The sequence below is a fragment of the Corylus avellana genome, chromosome 11, assembly GCF_965113065.1.
Source record: "Corylus avellana chromosome 11, dhCorAvel1.hap1.2, whole genome shotgun sequence".
NCBI lineage: Eukaryota > Viridiplantae > Streptophyta > Magnoliopsida > Fagales > Betulaceae > Corylus > Corylus avellana.
The window spans coordinates 6,468,839-6,495,465 of record NC_142500.1 but is presented as its reverse complement, the minus strand read 5'-3'; the positions used below and the strand labels follow the sequence as shown (position 1 = coordinate 6,495,465).

General features: G+C 34.8%; 1 protein-coding gene and 1 pseudogene across 1 annotated transcript; both read left to right on the top strand.

Moving 5' to 3' along the window:
- Positions 1-4,515: 4,515 nt before the first annotated feature.
- LOC132166259 (protein LATERAL BRANCHING OXIDOREDUCTASE 1) lies at positions 4,516-8,355 on the top strand. The gene is made up of 4 exons (XM_059577045.2): positions 4,516-4,942; positions 6,493-6,740; positions 7,009-7,336; positions 8,001-8,355. Exons 1-4 carry the CDS (start codon positions 4,712-4,714, stop codon positions 8,235-8,237), a joined length of 1,044 nt encoding a protein of 347 aa, XP_059433028.2. The 5' UTR covers positions 4,516-4,711; the 3' UTR covers positions 8,238-8,355.
- A 12,774-nt stretch (positions 8,356-21,129) lies between these two features.
- LOC132165124 (codeine O-demethylase-like) lies at positions 21,130-26,322 on the top strand (annotated as a pseudogene).
- The last annotated feature ends 305 nt before the right edge of the window (positions 26,323-26,627 follow it).

Genomic DNA, 26,627 nt, shown 5'->3' with positions numbered 1-26,627 from the left:
ATGGCATTTTTTTGACACAATATGGTAGTTTGATGTATTATTTTATTACACTGTTACTTCATGGCGCTATTTTAAAAACGGTTGTTAGTTCATAGAGCTTTTTTATATTTTTTCTTTATTTAAAAAAATGCCCAAAACCAGCTAAAAAATTGCCCTAAAAAAAAGAAAAAAGGCTCAAGTAAAGCCCAAAACACAAATAGGCCTATTTCTAAAAGCGATTATGTGGTGTGGTTATGAGTTTTAATAACCGCTAACCACCAGAACAAATTTGCTCCTTCCTCCCCTCTCACTCTCCTTCTACTCCCCGCTCGTACCCTTCCCTTTTATTTATTTCTTTATGTTTGTAGGTGGTCTCTAACCAGATCAGCAACTTTGGCATCCCTACTATGCGTATGTTCCACCGTGTTGTGCCGTTCTTCTCCTCCTCAGCCGTTACGGCTGCTTGCTGGTTGTTTGTGATTTTTGTTTTGAATAAGAGATTTATTCTCTCTAGATTTGCCATCATGAGTGAGAAATAATAATTAGGTGTGACTGTGTGAGAGGTTATTTTTCAGGGCCTAGATGATTAGGTCTGAAGAGTTATCTCTCACAGCCAGTTTAAATAAATTTTGTTAGAAAATTTGGCTACTCATGTGTTTAGATTTAGTCTGTTTGGAGCAAATATACTCTTTAACTGTATTTGTACATGGATTAGTGGAAGATTGAAGTCATAAATAGCGCCTAATTGTAAGAATTTTTGTTTATATCTATGACTTTGTAACCTTATAGCATGTGGCTATAATTTTTGTAGAGTTTTATACTTCGTACTGCTTTAATCAATGAAATCCTTAGATTTCCATAAAAAAATTAAAAAAACAAAAAACAAAAAAAAAACCTAACAAATAATAATAATATTATTGAGTTTTGTTACATTTTGAAGCCTTCTATTATTTAAAGGGAAAAATATAAAAAAGCCTCATAAACTAAAGGTTGTTTTCAAAATAGTCTCATGAAATGACAAATGTCCTAAAGTGATACATCAAACTATCAAAGTATGTCAAAAATACCACTTTTTATTATATTTCTCTCTCTTCATAAAATATTTTAAATATATAAAATTTTAAGACTACTTTTTTTTTTAGGAAAAAATAAAAAGAAAAAAGAAAGGGTGGCCGTCGGTTGGGAGGGGGAAGCCACCCCAACTGATGGGAGGGCCGTGTGCCATAGTTTAGTTTAGTGTAGTTTTTTATTTTATTAATTTTTTATTCTAGCTTTTAAGAGGATAAGGGTATTATAAGAATATAATAAAAAAGTGACATTATTTACACACTTTGGTAGTTTGATGTATCATTTTATAACACATGTTACTTCATGAAGCTATTTTAAAAACAATTGTTAGTTCATAGGGCTTTTTTGTATATTTTTCTTTATTTAAAAAATGCCCAAAACCTTCTAAAAATTGCCCTAAAAAAAGGTTCAAGTAAAGCCTAAAACGCCAAAATAGGCCTATTTCTAAAAAGTGATTATGTGGTGCGGTTATGAGTTTTAATAACCGCTAACGCCGGAGCGGTTGTGGTTAGGAAAATTAGATACCCGCCTAAGGTGGGTGAAGTTGGCGGTTAGAAACAATAACTGCTAACTGCTACAGCTTGTACACCCCTTCCCCACAAGTTTATTTCACCTTTTATTTTATTGTTATCTACAAAACTACTACTAAGCAATTTTGGCAATGAAAAGTATTTTTTACATGCATCATTATCTGTGAATTTTAATTTAAAATCAATAAAATTTACTAGGTGAGTGATTGATTTTCGTATAATGGTGGCTATGAATGATCATGTGAAATTCCCCTCTTCTCCCTTCCCACGGTTCAGAAGTTAAAGAAATGTTTTTTTTTTTTTTTTTTCTCAACCTTTCAATCATTTCACTGTTGAATACTTTAAACAATACATTTGTCCATTACAATATAAAAAATACATTGATGAGCTTTTTCTATATGAATCATGTATTTCATAATTATAAGTGCACTCTTTGTAAATCTATGGGTTGCTTCATTCGCTTCTCGTCGAACATAAGAGACTCTATATTATATATGAAATTGCAGTACAATTTCAGCATCTTCAAGCGTTTAAAAAATGATCAAAGTATGGTAACCTATAAGGAGGGTCTAATAAATGGTCATAACAAGTGATGGGAGTATCGTACTTTTTTGGGTACAACTTGTTGAGGAGCTCTGTCGGGTATGGCGGCTTTTTTTGGTCATAACAAGTGATGCATTCTATTTGGTTGCCAAGAAAATGTAAGAAAAAATAAGCATTCAAAAGTTGTAAAATTTTTCCTATGTCATTGAAAAATTTCAACCCATGTCAGCAAATGGTGACCTAGAGAGACTAAATGGCTATGTTAGGCAAAGGCAGGGTTGGACTGGACTGGACCGGACCAAAAAACTCAAAAAATTCTTCTCAAAATCAACTCTAACATTTTTATTTTTTACATCACATCAATCACTTTTTATTATTATTCAAATAAAAAAATCACAACAAAATAAATTTTTTCATTTTTTTATACAAAATATTTTTACTTTTTTCTCTCATATCAATCAAATTTGCTACAGTACCGTTCCACTCCTTTTTTCATTCCATTGCCCAACACAGCCAATATAATCCGTCTTCAAATACCACTTTCCATGGTACCAACTGGTTTTTCACTTCTAATCATACTTTTATAATTCCAATCATGATGAAAAATGTGATGATGAACATTGCAGTCATGATAAAAAAAAAGGGTTAAATACTTCATATCCCCTTAAGGTTTCTCAACTTTATTTTTTTTCCCCTGTGGTTTCATTTTTATCACAGGAGGTCCCTGTGATTTTGATAAGTGACCAAATTAGTCCATCCGTTAGTTGACCGTTAGGACTGACACGTGGACCAATCAGACGTCGACACGTGACACATATTTAATTTTTTAAATTTTTTTAAAAAAAAATAAAAAAAAAAATGAAACGGAAAAAATTTGGGGTGGCTCCTTGGCCATTTGCGGGTGGCCGAGGCCATGGGGGTGGCCTGGCCACCCCCAGTACCCACTGGGGGTGGCTCGGCCACCCCCATGGAGCCCAAGGGGGTGGCCGAAACCACCCCCAATGGTGGTTGGGGGTGGTTTCGGCCACCCCCTTGGGCTCCGAGCCACCCCCATCCGACCAGATGGGGCCACCCCCAATTTTTTTTTTTTTTTTTTTTTTTTTTTCTGTTTCTTTTTTTTTTTTTTTTTAAAAAAAACATTTTTTTTTATTTAAAAAAAAATACATTTTTTTTAAAAAAAAATTAAAAAAATTAAATATATGCCACATGTCGACGTCTGATTGGTCCACGTGTCAGTCCTAACGGTCAACTAACGGTCAACTAATGGATGGACTAATTTGGTCACTTATCAAAATTATAGAGACCTCCTGTGATAAAAATGAAACCACAAGAAAGAAAAAATAAAGTTGAAAAACTCTAAAGGGGTATGAAGTATTTAAGCCTAAAAAAAAATTGTGATGGACAATCAATTTTATAATTTTTCTTTTGAGATATTTGTAGCCAATTTGGTATGAAAATTTGATTTGATTAAAAAGCCGTGAATGATGGAGATGAGGTTGATTTGTTAGAGGGTGGTGGCGTGGGGGCACTGAGTAGTGGTGTTTCTTTTCTCTAGAGTGATAGAGAATGGGGCAAAAAGGGATTTTGCCGATGAGCGACAGAGAAATAAGACCACATCTGTCGTTTCTTTTCTAACCTTCCTTTGTCGTTTCATGCTGACATGTCTGTCTATTATTGGAAACAGCCAAGCTTCAACTTTGTCGTGTCTTTCTAACTTCTAGGTTGGGTTTGGCAAAAGACTTGAAAAATGAAGGGAAAATTATAGTAGATTTGATTGATGTGAGAAAAAAAAAAATGTTTTATATAAAAAAAAAACAAAAATCGTTTGTAGTGATTTTTTTGATTTGAATAATAATAAAAGGTGATAGATGTGATATAAAATGTAAGAATATTAAATTAATGGGTAACTTTACTGAAAATCTCTGAACTTCTACTCGATTTGACAAACCCTTTAAACTTCAAAATTTCTCAATTTAGTCCCTTAAACTTTCAATTGCTCGCTCTCAATTTGAATCATTTCGTCTAATTTAGCTGTTAAAAATATTAAAAAAGACAAAAATATCCCTGATTTTTATTTTTTATTTTTAAATAAAAAAATGTTTTGAAATTAAGGATAAAATTAAAATTTTATAAAAAAGTCAAGAGTATAAACATCATTTACAGAGTGGTTCAAATTGATTGTAATTGAAAGTTTATGGGAACAAGTTGAAAAATTTTGAAGCTTGAGGGGGGGGTTTATCAAATCGGGTAGAAATTCATAAGTTTTGAGTGAAGTTATCTCTTAAATTAATTTTGAGAGAAATAGTAGTCATTTTTTTAGTTCTTTCCCAAACACAGCCTAATTTTTTAAAACATGGCCCCCAGCCGTTGTCATGTATTTCATGTGCCTCCAAAGCATGATTTCTTGATAAGGAATTACGTGGAAACCATGCGGGAATCCACAGCGGGAATGAGATACTGCAAATCCGGCACCGATAACACCAAGAAACACTATTAATTAGCAGATAAATAATCACCGATTACGCCTAAGGCCACAATATTAGCGCATAATAATTATTGTTAATTCTCGCCGGCAATTCGGAGAGGGCAGCATGGCCGGAACTCTGCTTTCCGCTGAGGGTGTGTCGCTGAACAAGACTGTGGAAGAAATGTCCATCAACGGCCACGCGCCGCCGCCGCAGTTTCATGTAAAAGAAATCAGTGATGGGTCTGCAGATTCTTCTCCGCCGGTTTCAATTCCGGTCATTGATATCAGTCTTCTCTCCGACGAAGATGAGTTACAGAAACTAAGATTAGCTCTTAGCTCAGGAGGGTGCTTCCAGGTGTGAGACCTTTTAATCAGTAATTTAATTTACTTGACATTTCTTATTGTTTTAGCTGCTTAGATCCTGTGCAAGTGGGTGTAATTAGGAGATTATTGTGGAAAATTGATGGGTTTTGCTTTAAATGTTTACATAATATGACTATGAGGAGGATCAGGGTGGATCGATCACTTCATCTACCATTTGATATCCTGCATTCTTTTTCTATGTTTTCTTATTTCCAACATTTCTGAAGCATTGCTTTACTCTCGTCATTTGGGCCATCATCGGATTCCCATCTGCTGGATTCTCACCATGTTTGTCAAGCTTTGGCGTGTATACTATAGTAGGATGCAGGAAAATTAATTGTATTGATAAGTTTAATACACTTTTACCCCCTGAATTTTGAACTTGAAATGCTCATATTGGCATTAGAATGGACAAAATTGTTTGGATTTTAGGAAAAACAAAATGCAAAATATTTTAAAAATAAAAATAAAAATAAAAGAAGAAAAAGACGAAGAGGAGGAGAAGTTGAGGAGTGGTTGACCACCCTTTGAAGGCTCTTGAGGGGGTCCAACCACCCCTTAAAAGCTTTTAGGGATGGCATGGCCAAACGCACACCCCCTCAAGGAAGGCCGCGGGATAGTTTGGCCATCGCTAAAAGCTTGTGGAGCGGCCACTTTTTGTTTTACAAATGGTTGACCATCTCCTCAATGTTGTGAGCGAGGCCAAACACTCCTTCAACAATGGCCACCCCTAAAAGCCTCCGAGAATGATCGGCCAGTTCTAAAAGTACTGAGAAGATATTTGGTCACACCTAAAAGCCTTTAAGAGGTGGTCGGATTACCTTTTAATCTCTCCACTCCTTTTTTTTCTCTCTAAAATCGGAGCAATTCAGGCATTATAAGTATAAAATATGCACATGGAAGTCAAGCATGCCATTTCTTATCCAAATTGCAACGAAATAGTAATTTGAAGGAGCCAAGTGTCACAAAATGGTAGTTTGAGGTTGTTTTTGCAAATGATGGTTTAGGGCAATTTGAGAATTTCAAGTCCAAAATATGCACGTGTATCACACTTGTACTACTTTCTGTCTATTTTAATGTCAACAACTATCTGAGGGGCCATCTTGCAATAAAATGGTAGTTTAAGAGGTCAAGTATCACAAATGGTGGTTTTGGATAAGTGTCACATATCACAAATGTCAGTTCATACGAGTAAGTGTATTTTTCCCAATGAATTTTGATAATACACATTCACTATTGTCTATAGTCTCGATGCAATTTTCTTTTTCATCTTGTTGAAGGGGGTTTGACACTATAATTCCATATTCTCTTTTCCACACAATCACACAATGATATTATTTGTCAACTCATTAGCTTAGGAATAATAAATATGGTCTCTGATATTTGAACGGAAAGTAATGTGTTTGGTTGTACAAGATAGCAAACAAAAGAACTCATTTAACATATACTTGAAAGCAACGAATTCCTGCCTTCGATCTTCACTGAAATTAAGATTTTGTTCCTTCTATCTATGGATCTTACCGAGAGCTTTTGAAACATCAGGCAATTGGTCATGGGATTCCAAGTTCATTTCTTGACAAGCTTCGTGAAGTTGCAAAACAATTCTTTGCTCTTCCGGCGGAAGAAAAGCAAAAGTATTCCCGATCAGCTCATGAGGTTGAAGGGTACGGGTATGACATGGTGGTTTCAGAAAAGCAAATTCTTGACTGGTCCAGTCGCTTATTTCTTAGAGTCTTCCCGGAAGATCAAAGAAGGCTGAATCTTTGGCCAGAAACTCCAACTGATTTTAGGTAAACAAAAAAAAAATCTATTATATTTGTAAATTAATAAATGGAAAAAGATAAGTGACAGTTTATGTTTCCGAAAGTTTCAACTAAATTGGTATACGACTGTCAGACAACGAGAATTATGTCATGGTGAAAATCATCCATTGAATTAGTACTTATAAAATATAATCTCAGTTATATGACTGTCATATATCAATTTGTTAAATATCATTACTGTTAAATATCCATTATTTGATTATGATTTTTGAGAATGTGATTTAATTTTTGGTAGTGGGATCTTGCATGACTATGGTGTGAAATTGAAATGCATGATGGACATTCTGTTTAAGGCCATGGCAAAGTCACTTAATTTAGAAGAGAGCAGCTTCTTGAGCCAGTTTGGGGAGCAACCTATAATGCAAGTGAGATTTAACTTCTATCCTCCTTGCTCAAGTCCAGATACGGTTCTTGGTGTCAAAGCTCATTCAGATAGATCAGGAATGACAATTCTCCTGCAAGATGAAGTCGTCGAAGGTCTTCAAATTCTTAAAGATGATAGATGGATTAAGGTTCCTGTAATTCCTCATGCCCTTGTTGTCAATCTCGGTGATCAAATGCAGGTATGTCTCAAGTCTTAGAGTGCGTTTGTCATTGTGATTTTGTAGATCAAAAGTGCGATTTTAAACCAAATCACAAAAAATGTACCATTTAGGATTACATTTAAAAAAAATTAGGATTTGGAAATGTAGAAAAATTTACATTTTTAAATTGAAACACAGGCAAGGGGTGTGTTTTAAATTGAAACACAGGCAAGGGGTGTGTTTTTAAAATGCACAATTGTAAAGGACAAAAATCGATTGACCAAACGCTTAACCTCTAAAAATCACATTTTTCAAACTGTACATTTTAAAATCGTTATTTTGAAATCGCAAGTTTTGAAATTGTAAACCCAACCGAACTCTTAATGGTGTAGTCACATGAAAGGGATCCATTAAGCATCTAGGGGCGCCATATGTGACCCTTCTTCTGTTAATTTCACATGCATATAAGTTCAGATTTTTTAGATTATGATACAAACTTTGCATAAATTCAGATTTTTAAGATTATGCTATAAATTTTGGGTAGGATTCACCCACGAAAACTGGTTTGTAAGGTGCTTATATACATATGATTGTCGAACCCATGACGTGGTACTTGGTTCTGATATCAAATGATACAAACTTTGAGTAGAAAGCAATCTATGTCAAACTGCATTAAGTAAGCGGGTGCAATGAATTAATGCAGATAATGAGCAATGGAATATTCAAGAGCCCGATGCATAGGGTGCTGACAAACACCAGCAAGCTGAGGATATCTGTGGCCATGTTCAATGAGCCGGAGCAGGACAAAGAGATTGGACCTGTAAATCAATTGATTGACGACGAAAGGCCAAGGCTATATAGAAATGTCAAAAATTTTGCTGGTTTCAACTATGAATGCTTTCAGAAAGGGAAAATAGCAATTGAGGAAGTAAAAATTTAATTACTTTTCTTCTTTCTTAACTACTCTGCTACTGGACGCTTGCTGATGGTGAAATTATGGATGTGTATGGTATTCCGATGCCTGTTTCAGAATCTATTATAATAAAGTTTATTTTTTTATTTACTGTTTAACATATTTTATGTTTAGTAAATGGTAACATGGTTATATTTATATAGGGTGTTTTTTTCTATTTTGTGAAGTAACTCGTTTATTTTTTTCATTCTCCATTGATTGCCTGAGCAAAAAGTTATACTATATAGTTTATCACTTGTTTCCAGGTACTGAACTAGAAATTTAATTTTGGAAGGGTTGGGGAATGTACAGATTTGTTTTTTTGGGGTCCTCAAGAGATAGCTCAATCGGCTGGGATCACGTCTAATGAAGCGGAGGTTACTAGTTCAAGTCCCCCTCCCCCTCTTATGCAGATATGTCAAAAAAAAAAAAAAATTATTTTTTTTGGCCAACATCATTAATAAAGCAAAAAGAAAAAAAAAATTATAATTCTCTTTTTAAAAAAAGTAGGGGTTGGGGGGTTCATGTCCCGTCTATTCATGAATAATTCTATAAGGAGGAGAGTTCTTATTTAGTCATCCTAAATGTTATGTGGCTTTTAAAATCATCATTGAATTTGAGATGATCATTATTAAATTTTAATGTATTGGTGTGTAAAGGATAATGATAACTCAGAGCAAATCCTACCAATGGATTTCAAATCATGATAAGTGTGAAGCTTGATGTGGTCTTTTTGTGTGCAAAAAGATCAATAATAAAATTAACCATTCGCAATAGAATGAATCATTGTGGGATATGGCTATATAGAGAGTGTCGAACCTGAAAGACTAAGTGGGTGTTGTTATCAAGCTGTTCAAGATTAAATATAACTTAATTTAAAAGATGATTGATTTGTTTTGTTTTTAAACTAAATGCATAAAAGTAAAAGTAAAGATAAATAGTATGAGAGATAGAATAGGGGTTGATTTTACCACTAACCGCATAACAATGGTCAATCATAAATTAATAAGAAAAATTCATATTATGCATGATATAGGGCTCGTTTCACTCGAGTAGTCAAGAAATTACCATCATTAAGGAATATGTATAATCCATCTTCGGTTGGCACGGACCATCCACCTAACCACTAAGATGTGGTACAATCCGTCTTCAGTAGCTATGGGCTATCTAATTCCTTAATAGGCTACACACAATCAATGGAATAGTATAACCCATCTTCGGTTGGTACAAACTAACTACCTAAATTACACTAAACTAGGGTATAGTACAATCCGTCTCCCCTAGGCATGGCCTATTAAATCCTATTGATCATGTGTCAGTTAAAACCGTTATATAACAATCATTCATATAATCACAAAAAATATAAAGGATTGAGTTCAATCAAGATAAAAAACTTTTTAAGACAAGAGATGAATTTCATAATTATTGAATATAAACATTAAGATCAACTCTCACAATTATACAACTATCATGCATATAAAAAATCCAAAATTAAAATACAATTAAACCATTGTTACTTGGAAAGGGCTACAGTAACGCCCTATTACGAATTAGTTGCTCATCCGCGTGCTGGTATAACCTATTGCCATGTTCTCTTCTCTTCAACTCTCCAAACCTTTAAGAAGATAATTTCTGTCTAAAACTAAGCACCCATTTTTTCAAGGCTTAAATGCCTGTTTATAGGAGTAAAATAAATCTTAGAAGCCCTAGGAGTCTTAGGAAAACCGTAGGTCGGTATCCTAGTCCAAGTAGGAGACTAAAATCCTTGTCCCAAGTGGAGTTGGTCTGTTGCTCAGTGCTGGAAGCTCGTGTGCCCTCAAGCCTATGGGATGTGAGCTCGAGCACATCTGTGCTGGAGCCAAGGTGATAGCCGCCGCACCTGATATACGAGTTACACATGTAGACTACACTAACTATCCATCAAGATAACTATCAATTATCTATCAACTATCACAAATAATCCATCAACTAATTAAAATTGTCTCTATAATCCATCAACAAATAGATCCAACTATATGTGTATGTGTGTGTATATATATATAACCAACTTCAACAAATATGGTAACATTAAATATGCAAATCTCCAACCAGTAGCCACTACCAAACCAACTAAGAACAACAAAGTTTCAATGATAATCCATACAAAATCTGAAAATAAGATGAAAACATATATTTGTTGGGATATATATAATTCATGTCGCTACATGGCTACGAAGAAAACCATACACATAATCTGAAATGGCACAACATATAATAATTCACTCATTTCCACTACCAAGCAATTATCTACATGAAATAGGGAGTGAAACAAAATTATGAAGCATATATGATTGATATATCCAGCATTTCCACAATCACAAAACATGTTAATTGATTTTTCTATTTTTCAAGTATTTTGAGTTAAGTATATATGCTATTTGATTATTCGACAACCAATTTTTATTAAGTCATATATATACGTACGGGAATGCTGAACCAACGGTACAATGTCTTGATAAACGAGACTTTTGAAACATTTACAAAATTCCTCGTATATTGTACAAAATTCCCAGCATACAAAAAAATTAAAAGTAATAATTAAATTTCAAACTAATATATATATATATATATATATATATATATATATATATATATATATATATATATATATATATATATATATACATGTTGTTGGAGAGGGAGAGAGTGTCGGAGAGCGAAGGTTGCCAGAGAGTGAGAGAGACCACCGAAGGGAGATAGTACGGCCAGGAGAGACCGGCGGGATCAAGGGAGAGAGTGAGTGAGAGAGCTGAGTGATCACCGGCCGGCCAGAGAAGAAAAAGAAAGAAGAAAAAAAGGAGCTGTGCGCACGGGGGGAGAAGAAAAAAAAGGAGGGAGAAGAAAAAAAGAAAGAGAAGGAAGGAGTGCTGTGTGTGTGGGCCAGCCGTAGGCGCAGGTCCCAATACCCCATTGGTGACGTGTGACCACATGGCACATCACCAATGGGGTGACGTGGCATATGTGCCGTGTGATGTGGCAAACGTGCCACGTACATCACGATTTAATGATGTGGCAATAATGCCATGTCACTAACACGTTAATTTCAAAAAATGAAAACAAGTAACAAAAATAAATTAATTTGTAAAATATTTTCCACCACAGCCTGGTATATGTACGTAGACATATACCATAGGTTTTGTAAACCTTAGGGTTATAAGAAATCTTGTTCTACAGCTTATGCATGGGCTGCATGCATGCAATTAATATGCCTCTTAGGTTTTGTAAACCTTAGGGGCCAAATATATATATTGTTGTTTTACTGTTTTAGCCGGCCCTAACTATAGCTTTCTAATTTTTCATAATTTTATAAGAAGATGATGATCTAGGGTTGAGCTCGTAATTAATATCCTCGATATATATGAATGATATTCTAGTTTTCCTTTTTTATTACTAAGTAGAAAAAAAAAAAAATGGCTAGCTCTTAATTTGCTAACTTAGTTTTTAAAATCAACATATACTTAAGACTAGGAGAACATGCACCAAGCTCGGCCTTATAGACAATAATATATGTATTAATAGTCTAGAATATAATATTAATACTAAGAACCACATTTTTTATTTTTTAATAACAATGGGACTAAGTCGATCTATAGTACATAATTATATTAATTTAAATATTGTAACTATCAATACAATATTATAATTATATCTATGGTTTACCAATATTAATGGTAATCATTTCATCAGAGACTATTCAAGCCACAATGTCTTGCATATATGGTATATGTCATATTCATTATAGGAATCGATATGATTATATATATATATTAAATTTCTAGTACCAATATGAATAAGTATCCTAGAGAGAAAAGCAAAACCCTTCAACCACACAGGGGAGGAGGGTTGGCCGTTTGGCTACCTCCCTCCTCCCCTCGTCCTCCTCGCTTCAGTGCTAGTTATTTACCTGATGCCCTAGCCCCGGTGCCTTCTCTCTTCCCCCTCCTTGCCGCTCCTTTCCCCCTCTGTTTTTCTACGTTTTGCCCCTTCCCTGCCGCTTTTCTTCACCCGCCTTCATTTCCTGCAGCGGGCTCTTTGGCCTTGTTTTGGCTCTTTGTGGGTTCGGATTTTGTCTGTAGTCGCTGCCGACGTGTGTCGCCGCTTTGCTGTCCGCTATTAGGGTTTTCTTTCATGTGTCCCCACCGCGTGAGCTCCCACTCCCCTTATGCGGAGGTTTCCGGCTTGCACGGGTCCAACTTCCTTCTGACTACCGTCTTTCCACTTTGTGCGCATTTTCCCTGTTTTTTCCTTGTTTTGGTGGTTCCATGTTGTTTTTTTTTTCCCCTTTTTTTCTTGTTTGTGGTTGTTTTCAGGTCCTACTTTGCCGGTCTTCTCCGCGCTTGTTCGCCGCCCACCGTCCACTGTTGGGCCTGTCGATGCGTCCCCGCCCTAATGAGCTTCCAACGTCCCTTCGGTTTTCGGTTCTCGGCGTGTGCGTGATTGGAGTGTGCTGTATCTTTTCTTGTTTTATTTCTCTATTCTGTTGCTTCTATTTGTGTTTTGGCGTGTGTGTTTTTTCCCCGTATTGTTTAATTTTCCTGTTTTATTTGGCTTGTAATAAGGCTATTTCCTCTCTCACTCGATCTATGTCGCTTTCGGGTTAATTAGTTTTGGCCTAGACTTTTAGGTTGTGGATGTGATCATTATCCTGGCCTTCGGGTCGAGGAGGAAGAGTTTTCGCATGAGAGTCTTTCCGCTCTCAGGTTGAGGAATAATTGCTATCCATGCATTTGGTTGTCCATGCATTTGCTATCCATCCTGGCCTTCGGGTCGGGGAGAAAGAGTTTCGGCATGAGAGTCTTTCCGCTCTTAGGGTCGAGGAATAATTGCTATCCATGCATTTGGTTGAGTCTATCTATCACAGATCTAGTATTAAATCTGATTTTAGTCATTGGTTAGCGGATTGGTCTCGAATCTTATATTAAACCTGATAATCTTGTAACTTTATGCTATGGTTGCTTCAGAACTTTGTTCTGTGATGCAAGATCTTTATGCTCGTGGTATTATTGAATGAAATGTTATGTTTTTCTCAAAAAAAAAGTAAGCACTTGGTACATATTGATACTTAATTAGTAAATCCAAATAATTAATAAATAATATAGACTACCAAATTATTGTATAGTACTTAATTATAAGTATGTATATATATTACTAGTACTTGTTATTATGTGTATATACAGTAAATATATACAAGTCGTGCTAATATTTGCGAATGTTAAACAATCGAGCATGCCCAGTTTTATACAGGTATGTATATAACAATTATTTAATAATTGAGTTAACTAGTTTCGTGTCTATGCATAAGCGGATCATTTATATCAGATAGTCGGGCACAAGCAAGCCGATCTAGTAGTTTGGAATTTCCTGCTAAGAAAACTTGTTCTATTGCATGCATGCAATACATATGCCAGCTTTAATTATTTCTAATTTTCTTAATTTTGTTATTAAAAAAAAAAAAAATTAACTAGTTTCGTGTCCATACATATGCCAGCGTTATTAATTTTTGGCTTGCTCGTTTAACGTTTGAGCGAATACTAGGGCAAACGTTAAATGAGCGAGCCGAGTTTTATATGGGTATATATATGTATCAATCATTCAATAATTGAGTTAATTAGTTTCGTGTCCACGAATTAAATATTTAATTAATTGAATTTAGTAATGTGTTAAATTGACACATCACCAAATGGTGAAGTGTCAATGTGACACGTCATGCTTTAGTAACGTGTCAAGGTGGATACATTACCATTTGGTAATGTGCCAAATCGACACGTTACAATTTGGTAACGTGCCAAAGTGACACATTACTAAAAGATGATGTGTCAATTTGACATGTCATCATTTGATAACGTGGCAGGTTTAACACGTCACCAAATGATGACGTGTTAAAATTAACACGTTACTAAAGTAGAAATTCCCACATCACCAATAATTAGTGAACAGTTGCCACCTCACTAGTTTTGCATTTTTTTGTAGTGGTAGTCGCTGCAGACACTAGAAAAGTCAAAATGTATCCGAAACCCTAAAATAAAATCTAGGAAATGAAAGATGAGGAAATTTGGGGAGGGCCAAAGAGGGATTGAGAAAAAGTATTAAAAAAAAAAAAAAAAAAAAACTAGATTGGCAAAGATTGGGAGATTTATGTCTACGGAGTAAGAAAGATAGAGGCAAGTGCAAATTGATGAAAAGTTAAAATTTGTCAATATCCCCCCAATGAAAAAACTATCATTCCTATTTTTTTTTAAAACAAAAAAATCTTAAAATTAAAATTAAAATTAAAATTAAAAAAAAAAAACTAAAATCTATTTTTAGTGACTTTGACAAATTTTTAGTAATTTAGAGGAGACATTGACTCAATCAATACTTTAGAAGAACATTAACAAATAAGGTAAATCTGCCGATAGTTTAAGAGGGTATGCATACTTTTACTACTAAAGGCCACTAAAGCTTTGATATCAATACATGTGCAATACATGATCTATTTCTGTGTATATCGTTGCCTAGATTAAAATATTATATTAAGTACTTGACAATTTTTTTTGAACAAATTGGTTTATAGTAATTTTTTTACAAATTTTAAAAGTGACTTGTTCCTTGCATGGGAGAAACATATATGTTTTTTAATAAAGCACATGCTTTCTCTAATGGCTTCAAAAACACATGTCAATTTTGAAAATTAGTTTGTAATAATTTCATACAAATCAATTTGTAAAAAAAATTGTGTTCTTACGTCACTAGCACTAGAAGAAATCTACTCATCAGGGACGACCTCATTAGAGGCAATTGCAAAGTGAACGCTAATGAGCACCTATTAGCGTCGACTTTCAAAAGTCAACACTAATAGATGATTATTAGCGCCCACTTCTAATAATCGACCCAAATAATTAGTATTAGCGTCTTACAGTGGACGCTAATATGTCGACACTAACATACTGGCGGGAATTATACCTGAGGCGGAAAAACTATTATAGTGGACGCTAATATACGCCAATAGGTTTGTGTGATGTAAATCTAATGTGCTATGATACAGAGGGAAATATGCTCATTGTGGAAGTATCAGAGCTATGCCATCCAACCCTTTTCTGAAATATTGCTTGTGAAACAGGCAGCCTAATCATGAAGATATCGTCAATATTGTTCATCAAATGTATGAGAAATATGGCATTTCTAGGGATGATGTTATAAGAATAGGGATGATGTTTATTGTTTCTTTTCATTATGGTCATTTATATTTCTTTTGAATATGGCTTCATCTTTTAAAATTGTTTTTATTATTATTATTATTATTTTATTATTTTTTTATAAATAAAATAAAATAATAATAATAAAAAAAAGCATTATTAGGGTCGAATTGACCCTAATAACGTGTTACTCTTTTAGTTTTTTGAGACCATTAGTCGACGCTAATAGTGCAATCATCTTTGGACGCTGATAGTTAATTTTTTATTTTTTTTAAGATGCGCTAGCATCCACTCTAATGGTTCCACCATCAGCATCCACTTTAGTTTGGACGTTGATGGTTGATTTTTTATTTTTTTTTAAGACGCATTAGCGTACACTTTGGACACTAATGGTTGATTTTTTTTATTTTTTTTAAGACCCATTAGCGTCTACTAAAGTGGACGCTGATGGTTGCACTATCAGCGTCCATTTTGAGTGGACTTTGATAGTGGAGCACTAGCATCTAGTCCATCTTTCATTCTAGCTTAGTACACCGTCCAACATACAAGACTTTTAGCATCGACATAGTGGATGCTAAAAGTCATCATTAGCATCCACTTCTGAGTCGACGTTGATGATATCATTAGCGTCGGACGGTTAGCGTCCAACGCATTAGCGTCGACCCGTCGACGCTATTGATCAATAGCGTCAACTTTGGGACTTTTAGGATCCAAATGCAGTCACCCCTAAAAGTCAATTTTCTTGTAGTGTAGTGGTACGTAAAAGTGGATTTCACGCAAGAATTACTTGACTCACCAAACATCGTCAACCTCGGGACCTAAGCAACTTCGCCATCTTTCTTCAACTTTAAGGCCTTGTTTGGCAAATTGTTTATTATTATTATTATTATTTTTTATTGTAGTAAAAAATGATTGATGAGATATAAAGTTTTGAATTTTTTGTATGGAAAAGTGAAAAAAAAAAAAAAAATTTGTTTTGTAATAATTTTTTATTTGAATATCAATAAAAAGTTATTGATGTGATATAAAAAGTGAAAAAAGGTAGAATGTTTTGATGTTGATTTTTTTAAGAAAAAGTTACATGAACAATAAATAAGGAATAAAAGGCTTTGCCAAACAAGGCCTTCTAATTTTCCAAATCTCAACAAGGACCAAATCGATGGTTAGAATCCGTAACACATGCACAAAAAGAAAAGAAAAGAAAAAAGGATAAGATATAAAGCAATCCAATAGAAGAAGAAAATCAATATTCAAGATATAGAGAATTTAACCTAATTCGCCAGAGTAATGCGAGAAAGATGAGTTCTCTTAAATGTGATGTAGCTAGAATAGTTAGAAAAACATTATACTTAATCAGTTAATAGCATTCACATTGGGCTAATCAAAATAAGTAAAAAGGTATTTTACTTAGTCCTCTATAGTTAAGAATTTGCAGAACTCTTTCTCTTTCCACTCTCTTTTTCTTTCTTGTAAGATTATTAGTTGAACAAAGGTAGATTTTCGAGAAACCAAATTGGAGATTAATGGAAGGATGTGACACTCAAGAAATTTAGATTTAATAAAAAGAATATGAAGTCACTTTTATTAACATTAAAAGAGAAAAGAGTTTGACTCATAAATTTGAGACCAATTTGATTAAAATTTTGGATGAAAAAATTATTGTATGATATTTCATGTGTATATTAAGGAGTTCAATTTAATTGGAGAAGGAAAAAAAAAATTAAGAATATAATATTATAATATTATATATAAAAAATAAAAAAATAATACCCACTTGCTGGAGGGCTCATGTGGCACAAACGCATGGCCTTCAATTTTTTTGCGCCACAGCAAGCGCCTCTTGATGGGCGCCGCTTTGGCGCCTCAGGAGTAAGGCTGGCAATTTTAACATGATCCGCGAATCCGACACAAACACGACACGAAGTTAACAAGTATTGGGTTTGGGCTTATCGGGTTCGGGTCTTAATCGGGTCTACCCGATTAAGACACGATTAAATTCGTGTCTGGCGGGTCGACCCATCGGGTCTACGGGTTGACCCGCTAGACACATTTAATAAATGGGTCTGGCGGGTCTCGGGTGACCCGCCAGACCCATTTAATTTAATTTTTTTTTTTTTAAAAAAAAAACCTATGTATAAGTTCTAACTAAGTTAACTCTAACACTTACCGACTCACTCACGGCTTCATTTCACTCTTCACTTCACGACTTCACAGTCTTCACTTCATTGCCCTATTCCTTGTTTTTCCGTTACTTTTTCTATGTGGGTCTATATATTAAAACATTATCTTTTAAATCATTATTTATATATTAAAACATTCTCTTTTAAAACTTTTTATTCTTCTTGGATGGTTATGATAAATTTGACTAGTCCTTTGGCCTAAGAAATCCCTTTATTAAATTATTTTTCCCAATTTTGATTAAGATTTTTTCTTTTTTTTTTTTAACGGGTCGGGTTGGGTCGTGTTACCTGTTTAGCGCACGAGTCAGGTCGGGTCGTGTCTACTCGATATGACCCGGTTATGCTAAACGGGTTAAGCGGGTCGTGTCGGGTTATTCGGATATTTTCCGTGTTATAATCGTGTCAAACCCGCTAACCCGTTTAGTTAAACGGGGTCGTGTTCGTGTTTCGGGTAATCGGGTCACGGGTCTTAGCGGATCCTAATCGGGTCTACCCGATTACCCGTTTTGCCAGCCCTACTCAGGAGGAGGGTTCCGAGGGAATTCAGCATGCGGGACAAGTGTCCCACATGCTGATGGGGTCCCCACCCCATGGAGGGCACCACCCCTTTGCCTCTTCTTATACAATTGTGAGAAGGGACCCTTGAGGGGTCTATCGTGGGGGAGTGAAGAAAAAGGAAAGAAAAGAGTAGGAGAAAAAGGAGGCCTTCTTCTCGGCCGGGGAGTTCGATTAGGCTATTTTTATAAAACAGCTGCGGTGAGCTTCTTTAAATGCATATCTTTTATTTTTAAGTCTAATTATTATTTAAATTTAGTTGTTATTATACCCCATTTAGATTCTTATATATATATATATATATATATATATATATATATATATATATATTAGTGTCATGTTATTATATTCCAAGTTATTATAGAAAATTGTAATAGCCTCGTTGTAATGCCTAAATTAGAGCTGACAATTTTGACACGACCCGTGAACCCGATACGAACACGACACGAAAAAACAGGTATTGGGTTTGGCCTTATCGGATTCGGATTTTAATTGAGTCTACCCGTTTAAGACCCGGTTAATTCGTGTCTGGCGGGTCTACCTGACGGGTCTGGCGGGTCGACCCGCCAGACATGGTTACTATTCGGGTCTGACAGGTATCTGTTAGACCCAATTACTGTTCGGGTCTAACAGGTACCCGTTAGAACCGGTTACTGTCTGGGTCTGACGGGTACCCACCAGACCTAGCTAAAAAAAAAAAGAGTAAAAAAATGAGCATATTTGTAGTGTTTCATAATTCATATCTTTAATTACATGGAATGGATCATGGAACCTTCAAGACTTTAAGTGGACAAGTATTTTGTAATGAATTATGAATTTAATGTTGATGTAGTTTTAAGTTATGGTTTGTTTTTTGTTTTTTTTTTTATTTTTATTATTATTTTGTTTTTGTTAGCTTTTTCTTTATTGCTATGATGGAAATGTTGACATATTTTACCCCTTAATCTCATTCATATTTTGATCATTTTGAAATAAAAATTTTAGTTTTGTCCCCACTTAGACTTTATGCTTTATGAGGTATCGATGAGGGCCAAGTAGCTTACTAGTAACGAAGCGTCCAAGCCAACCCCTCGAGTAGGTCCGACTTGATAGATTTTGAAGCCTAAGACAACAAATTTAGGTAGAGCTTTTTTTATATTTAAATATTTAATTAAATGATTTTAATTGAAAAACATTCTTCTTGCTTTTTGTCCTTAATTTTTTTTTTTTTTTTTTTTTCAAATAATTTGCAAAATTCATCTTTGTAATGAGATACAGATTACATATATCATATTTTGTGTTGAAATATACATAATTCTTTTTTAGTAAAATGTAATTTGAGCAAAATTAAATTTCTTTATACTAAAAATTATTTTAATAAATGAACTTAGTCAATATGCTTGCTTGTTTTAAGTTTAGGTGAAATCATGAGTTTAGTAATTTCTTTTGGAGTACAATTACGGTTACTTTCCATTTTTTTTTCTTCTTTTCCTTTATTAAAGCCTTTAATATCTTGGAACTCAATTTTTTGCATTGACAATGTATTAATGTATTATTATTACAATTTTTTTTTTTTTTTTTAAAAAAAAAATTATAGTTTAGGGTTTTAACGGGTCAGGTCAGGTCGGGTCTACTCGATTAGATCCGGTTATTTTAAACGGGCAAAACGGGTCATGTCGGGTTACCCGACTATTTTCATGTCATAATCGTGTCAGACCCGATTACCCGTTTAGCTAAACGGGTTGTGTCTGTGTATAGGCTAATTGTATAATGGGTATTCGAGGGTCATAATCGGGTCGTGTTAGGTACCCATTTTGCCACCCCTGAATGGCACAGTGTGATGATATAAATATGTCGTGATGATGCCCAATATGCTTAGAATAATAAAATAATACTTAGAGCATGTTTGAGATTGCGTTTGAGAAAGAAAACTTTTAAGTCAAAAAACACTTTTTGGTAGAAGCTTAAACATGAAGATTTTGGCAAAAGTGAGTTTTGACCATTTTTAGGTTTTTTGGACCATTAAAAACGCTTTTAATCTTTTTACCAAACGATTATTTTTTCTTTTAAACGGACTTTTTGAGTGTTAAAAAAGTACTTTTAGGTCCTTCAAACGCAATCTCAGACATGCCTTAAGATTATGTCCTTGAAGTTTATCAGATTCGCGAAATAAGACCCCAATGTTGGAAGATAAGTGAGGAATTTAAATGGTAGGAGTAAGGCCCCTTTAGCTGTAAGCGGGGTAGCACGGCCCTTATAAGCCATAAACGGGGGAGGAAGGCCTTACAGAGCAAGAGAGTGACATAAGAATGATAAATTGCATAGTATGAGATTGACGAAGTTATTGATACTTTGTAATTATTCTCTTGTTTCACGTGTGTTTGTATTTACGGCTAAGGTCGTGTAATAAAAGAAAAAAATGCTAAGAAAAAGATAATTGAGTTCTTATTATGTATTATCAAACAGATGATTTTATATTGAAAACACTTCTTTTTACGAAACCAATCATAGTTGTTATTATAACCATGTGTAGAGATAATTTCTAAAAGTAGGCTTATAATACGAGGATAATAATTTTTCATACTTATTGAGACCGTTTACTCATATATCCGCGGTCAATTGTAGCACCCCCCATATGCGTAGATTGTGATGCATGTTAAAAGATAGTGGTCGACCCGATGGCATGATGAGATATTTTCCTTTGAGGGTCTATAGCTTTGGAGGGCTAAGTCAGCCCGTTTAATTTATTTATATGCCATATGTGGCATAATTTGATAATTCAAACAATTAAGTTTTATTTTATATATAATAGAAGCTCTGATATATTTTCTTGGTAATTTTATATTGTTATTGTAAAAAGAAAAATTTATTCTGCTGTGTTATTTGAGGTATTAGTAGTACGTAGCGTCATGTGGAATTTTAATAAATTCCACTTTCGAACTTGTAATTTAGGGCGGGGAGTCGTTGCACAAGACTATGGAAGAAATGTCATTCAACAGCCAAGAGCCACCGCCGCAGTTTCTTGTTAAAGAAATCAGTGATGGGTCTACTGATTCTTCTCCACCAGTTCCAGTTCCAATAATTGATATTAGTCTTCTCTCCTCTGAAGATCAGCTCTTAGCTCAGGGGGGTGCTTCCAGGTGTGAAACCTTTTAAATTTTTATTAGTATATTTTGCAATTTTAGTACTATTACATTACTTCGATTATTGTTTTAGCTCCTTAGATCTTGTTCAAGTGGTTGTAATTAGGAGATTATTCTGAAAAATTGATGGGGTTTGCTTTAAATGTTTAGATAATATGAACTATGAGGGAGGATCAGGGTGGGTCACTTCATTTGCCATTGATTCATCCATTAGATGTTGGCATTAAAATGCATCGAATATGGGCTACATGACTTAGATGTGCATATTTTAAAGTTGAAATGCCAAATTGTCTCAATTTTAGGAAAAACAAAATAAAAGAAGAAAAAGTCAGAAGATGGGTTGATCACCCTTTGAAGTCTCTTGAGGGTGTCCAACCACCATTTAAACGCTTTTAGGGATGACCAAACACCCTCTCAAGAAAAGCTTAGGGATAGTTTAGCCATCACTAAAAGCTTGTGGAGTGACCACTACCTATTTTAGGGATGATTGACCATCTCCTCAATACTGTGAAGGTGGCCGGCCAAACACCCCTTCAACATTGGCCACCCCTGAAAGCCTCAAAGAGTGGTTGGCCACTTTCAAAAGTCTTGAGAGAAATTTTAGCCATGCCTAAAAGCCTCTAAGAGGTGGTCGACCTCCTTTTTAATCCTTCTCTCTATTTTTTTTTTCTCTCTAAAATCGGAGCGATTTGGGCACTTCAAGTGTAAAAAATTGCCCAAAAAAGTCAAGCATGCCGTTTCTTATCCAATTTAACACCAACATTTGAAACACTGACCAAATTGCAACGAAATAGTAGTTTGAGAGAGCCAAGTGTCAAAAAATGATAGTTTGAGATTGTTTTTTCAAACGATAGTTTAGGGAGGAGATTTTGAGAAATTTTGGTTATGGCCAAACGTTTGGCAGAAAGACCAACCACCAAACGTTCAAACCTAAACCAAAAAACTGCTAGGTAAACAGTACACTGAACATTCAATAGGGGGACCACATCGAATGTTCATTGACCAAGCTTTAACCCGCTGAGTAATGACCAAATGTACACATACAACTCTAAAACACTGTGCACACAGTACACCAAACGTTTGGCCATGGACCATCGAACGTTCGCTGCAGTGCAGGACTGTCACAGTAGCGCCCGCAACTTTTTTAAACCTATAAAACCCCCTCACACATCCTTCTAAGCTTCATTCTGCCTTTTGAGCCCTAGATAAACTATCCTTGAGTGTTTGGTGAGTTTTGAGAGAATGATAGCTTTCTTGGAGGTTCTTGCTCAAGAAAGGTAATTCTCTTGTTTTAGCTCATGTTTTACTTAGTTGTTACTCTGTTAAATATTATTTCCTTAGCTTGATCGTATTTTTGGGCTTATGTTGTCATTTTAGGCTTTAACCTCGATTTTAGTATGATTTAGCATTTCAACATTTATTTACGTGTTTTATTTTGCATGAAGAAGTTATTTGAGGCTAGTAGTATGTTAAGAATCTTTTTTGTAGCCTTAGAACTTGTTTAGAACTGATTACAAGCCTGTTTGGTCGAGATGAGTTTTCTGCCCAGCAAGAGAACGTTTTGGCCGAACGTTCGGCCTTGAGTCCGAACGTTCGCCCAGTTTGCCAGAACATTCGCTGGCCAGGCACAACTTGTATATTTAGTCTTAGGGCTAGGGCTCGTTGTAGGTTGGACGTAGAACTAATGCTAGGCCTTTTTACATATTTGGAGAGTATGGAATCACTGGAGGAATATTTGGAGGAACAATATGACCTAGGTGAGTACAAAATCATATGGATACTTACTTTGATTTTTCCTCATTGGAAGATTGTTTTGTGTACCTAAGATGCATATTTACAAGTCATGAAATACATTTTGATATACTTTGAACTCTATTTTGTGAAAATATGTTACTTAAACAAGATAATAAACATGGTGAGATTTGTAAGAGCATGCATGTAAAAAATGGATTAGACTAATTGTATCATATGACATAGTTTATCGGTACGTGTGGGATAACGGCAATGGATTTACTATAAATGTTAACTCTATAGTCAAAAGTGTGGGTGTGTTATATGGGTCTTGGATCCAATGGTTGTTTCGCAACCTGCGCAACCATGTTTGATTAGCGGGTCATTACAGGACGTATATCATTAGTAGTGCAGGCCACCTGAGGTCGGATTAGGTTAGTTTGCTAGTATTATGAATGGTAGTGTGCAATAGCCGGGCACCGGAATTATATTACAGGTCCCTTAGGACAGCTCCAACCCTGCTGAGAAAGGGTAATATATCGGGTAGACCATATAGTTTGAACTATCACTTGATTCTCATAGTTACATCATATATTATATCTATATTGCATCTATGCACAAAATCACATCACAATGCCGCATAAGATCAATCTACAACAGAATTCATCATTTAAATGGCATGTACATCGCATGCATTTTTACTCACTAAGTCATTGGACTTACCATTGTATTCTTTCCCCTCCATTATGTATAATTACACTGTTCAGCTAGCTTAGTTGAGGATGGATCTGGGGAGGCACCTAGTTGTTATGACCGATTTACTCATGATCGTTTTTTAAGACTTAGACCCTGTATGGCTCAAGTCAATGTGGGATGCCGATGAGTTTGTTTGTCTGGAGTTGGTTGAGATCATATCTATGCTTTATTTAGTTAAACATAGGCCTTAGTGTTTTCAGAACAGCTTTTCATTATATGTTTTATTATTTTGGTGACCGGTCTGTAACCAATACATTTGGAGATCCTTTGAGTTTACTCTAATTATTATGATTGTGGTTTCAAATTATTGCTATCTCTGTTCCTTAGTCAAAAAAATTTTGTTGCTGTCTCTTTACGGAGATGATGAGATCCCTCGGTCTTGTTTCAAGAGAAATAAGGCTGAGAGGCGAACCATGGAGTCAATTACCAGTTAAATGATTTCTACGGAGCATTACAAATACACATTCACTATTGTCAATCAGTGCATGCAAGTTTTTTTTCATCTTGTTGAAGGGGGTTTTGACAATATAATTCCATGTTCTCTTTTCCTCACAATCACGGGATGATATTATTTGTCAGGCCATTAGTTCAGAAATAACACATATGGTCTCTAATAGTTGAACAGAAAGTAATGTGTTTGCTTGTACCAGATAGAAAACAAAAGAACCCATTTTTAACATACTTGAATTTGTTTTGAGCATCAGGCAATTGGTCATGGGATTCCAAGTTCATTTCTTGACAAGCTTCGTGAAGTTGCAAAACAATTCTTTGCACTTCCAGTGGAAGAAAAGCAAAAGTATTCCCGATCAGCTCATGAGGTTGAAGGGTATGGGTATGACATGGTGGTTTCAGAAAAGCAAATTATTGACTGGTCCAGTCGCTTATTTCTTAGAGTCTTCCCGAAAGATCAAAGAAGGCTGAATCTTTGGCCTGAAACTCCAACTGATTTTAGGTAAACAAAATTATATATATATATATATATATATATATATATATATATATATATGATTGTCATACAACTGGAATTATGTGGCAGTAAAAATCATCAATTGAATATGTTAAATAGCATTATTCTTATCCAGTATTTGGTTATGATTTTTGAGAATGTAATTTAATGTTTTTTGGCAGTGGGATCTTGCATGACTATGGTGTGAAATTGAAGTGCATGATGGACATTCTCTTTAAGGCCATGGAAAAGTGCCAAAGATACTGGATTTGGAAGAGAGCAGCTTCTTGAGCCAGTTTGGAGACCAACCCATAATGCAAGTGAGATTTAATTTCTACCCTCCTTGCTCAAGACCAGATATGGTTCTTGGTGTCAAAGCTCATTCAGATAGATCAGGAGTGACAATTCTCTTGCAAGATGAAGTAGTCGAAGGTCTTCAAATTCTTAAAGATGATAGATGGATTAAGGTTCCTGTAATTCCTCATGCCCTAGTTGTCAATCTTGGTGATCAGATACAGGTATGTCTCAAGTCTTTAGAGTGCGTTTGACATTGCGATTTCATAAATTAAAAATGCGATTTTTAACAAAATCGCAGAAAATACACCGTTTGAAAGTGTGTTTTTAAAAAATTACAATTTGAAAAGTTAGGAAAAAAAAAAAAGTAAGTGCGTTTGACATTGTGATTTCATAAATTAAAAATGCGATTTTTAACAAAATCGCAGAAAATACACCGTTTGAAAGTGTGTTTTTAAAAAATTACAATTTGAAAAGTTAGGAAAAAAAAAAAGTAAGTGCGTTTTTAAATCGAAACGCAGGCAAGGTGATGCGTTTTTAATACGCACGAATTTTATCAAACACTTCTCTTCATTTTTAAAAATTGCATTTTTTAAATTGCACATTTTAAAATTGTTATTTTGAAATCGCAAACCCAACCGAATCCTTAATAGTGGTCACATGAAAGGGTTTTATTATGCATCTAGGGGTGCTTTAAGTGACTCTTCTTTAGCTAAATTCACACCCATAAATTCAGATTTTTAAGTTTATGATATAAATTTTGGATAGAACTTACCCATGAAAACCGAATTGCTAGGAAATGGTGCTTAAGAACACTTGTATACGCATGATTTAGGTTGTACTGAAGCCATGAGGAACATTTAGGATTGTAACATATCATCATGCTTCTAAATCTAATATCCACGTAGGGTGGCCACTCTGACTCGAACCCATGGCGTGATGTTTGGGTCTAATATTACCAAATGATACTAATACAAACTTTGAGTAGAAAGCAATCTATATAAAACTGCATTAATTGGGTGCAATGAATTAATGCAGATAATGAGCAATGGAATATTCAAGAGCCCGTTGCATAGGGTACTGACAAACACCAGCAAACCGAGGATATCTGTGGCCATGTTCAATGAGCCGGAGCAAGACAAAGAGATTGGACCTGTAAATCAATTGATTGGCGACAAAAGGCCAAGGCTATACAGAAATGTCAAAAACTTTGCTGTTTTCAACTATGAGTGTTTTCAGAAAGGGAAAGTAGCAATTAAGGGAGCAAAAATTTAATTATTTTTCTTCCTGATTATCTACTGTGCTACGGGAAGCAAGTTGATGGTGAAATTATGGATGTGTATGGTATTCCGGTGCCAGTTTCAGAATCTATTATAATAAAGTTTATCTTAATTTACTGTTTAACATGTTTATATTTATAATGGTTGTTCTTATTCTTTTTTTCTTTTTTTTCTTTTTTTTTCTTTTTTCTATTTTATGAGTTACAGTTTCATGCCAATACACCAAAGTAAGCCGAGGATGTGTTGTTTTCTGGTGTTACTCTGTTTCCTGTATTTGCAAGAAGGGAGCTCTAACGTTTG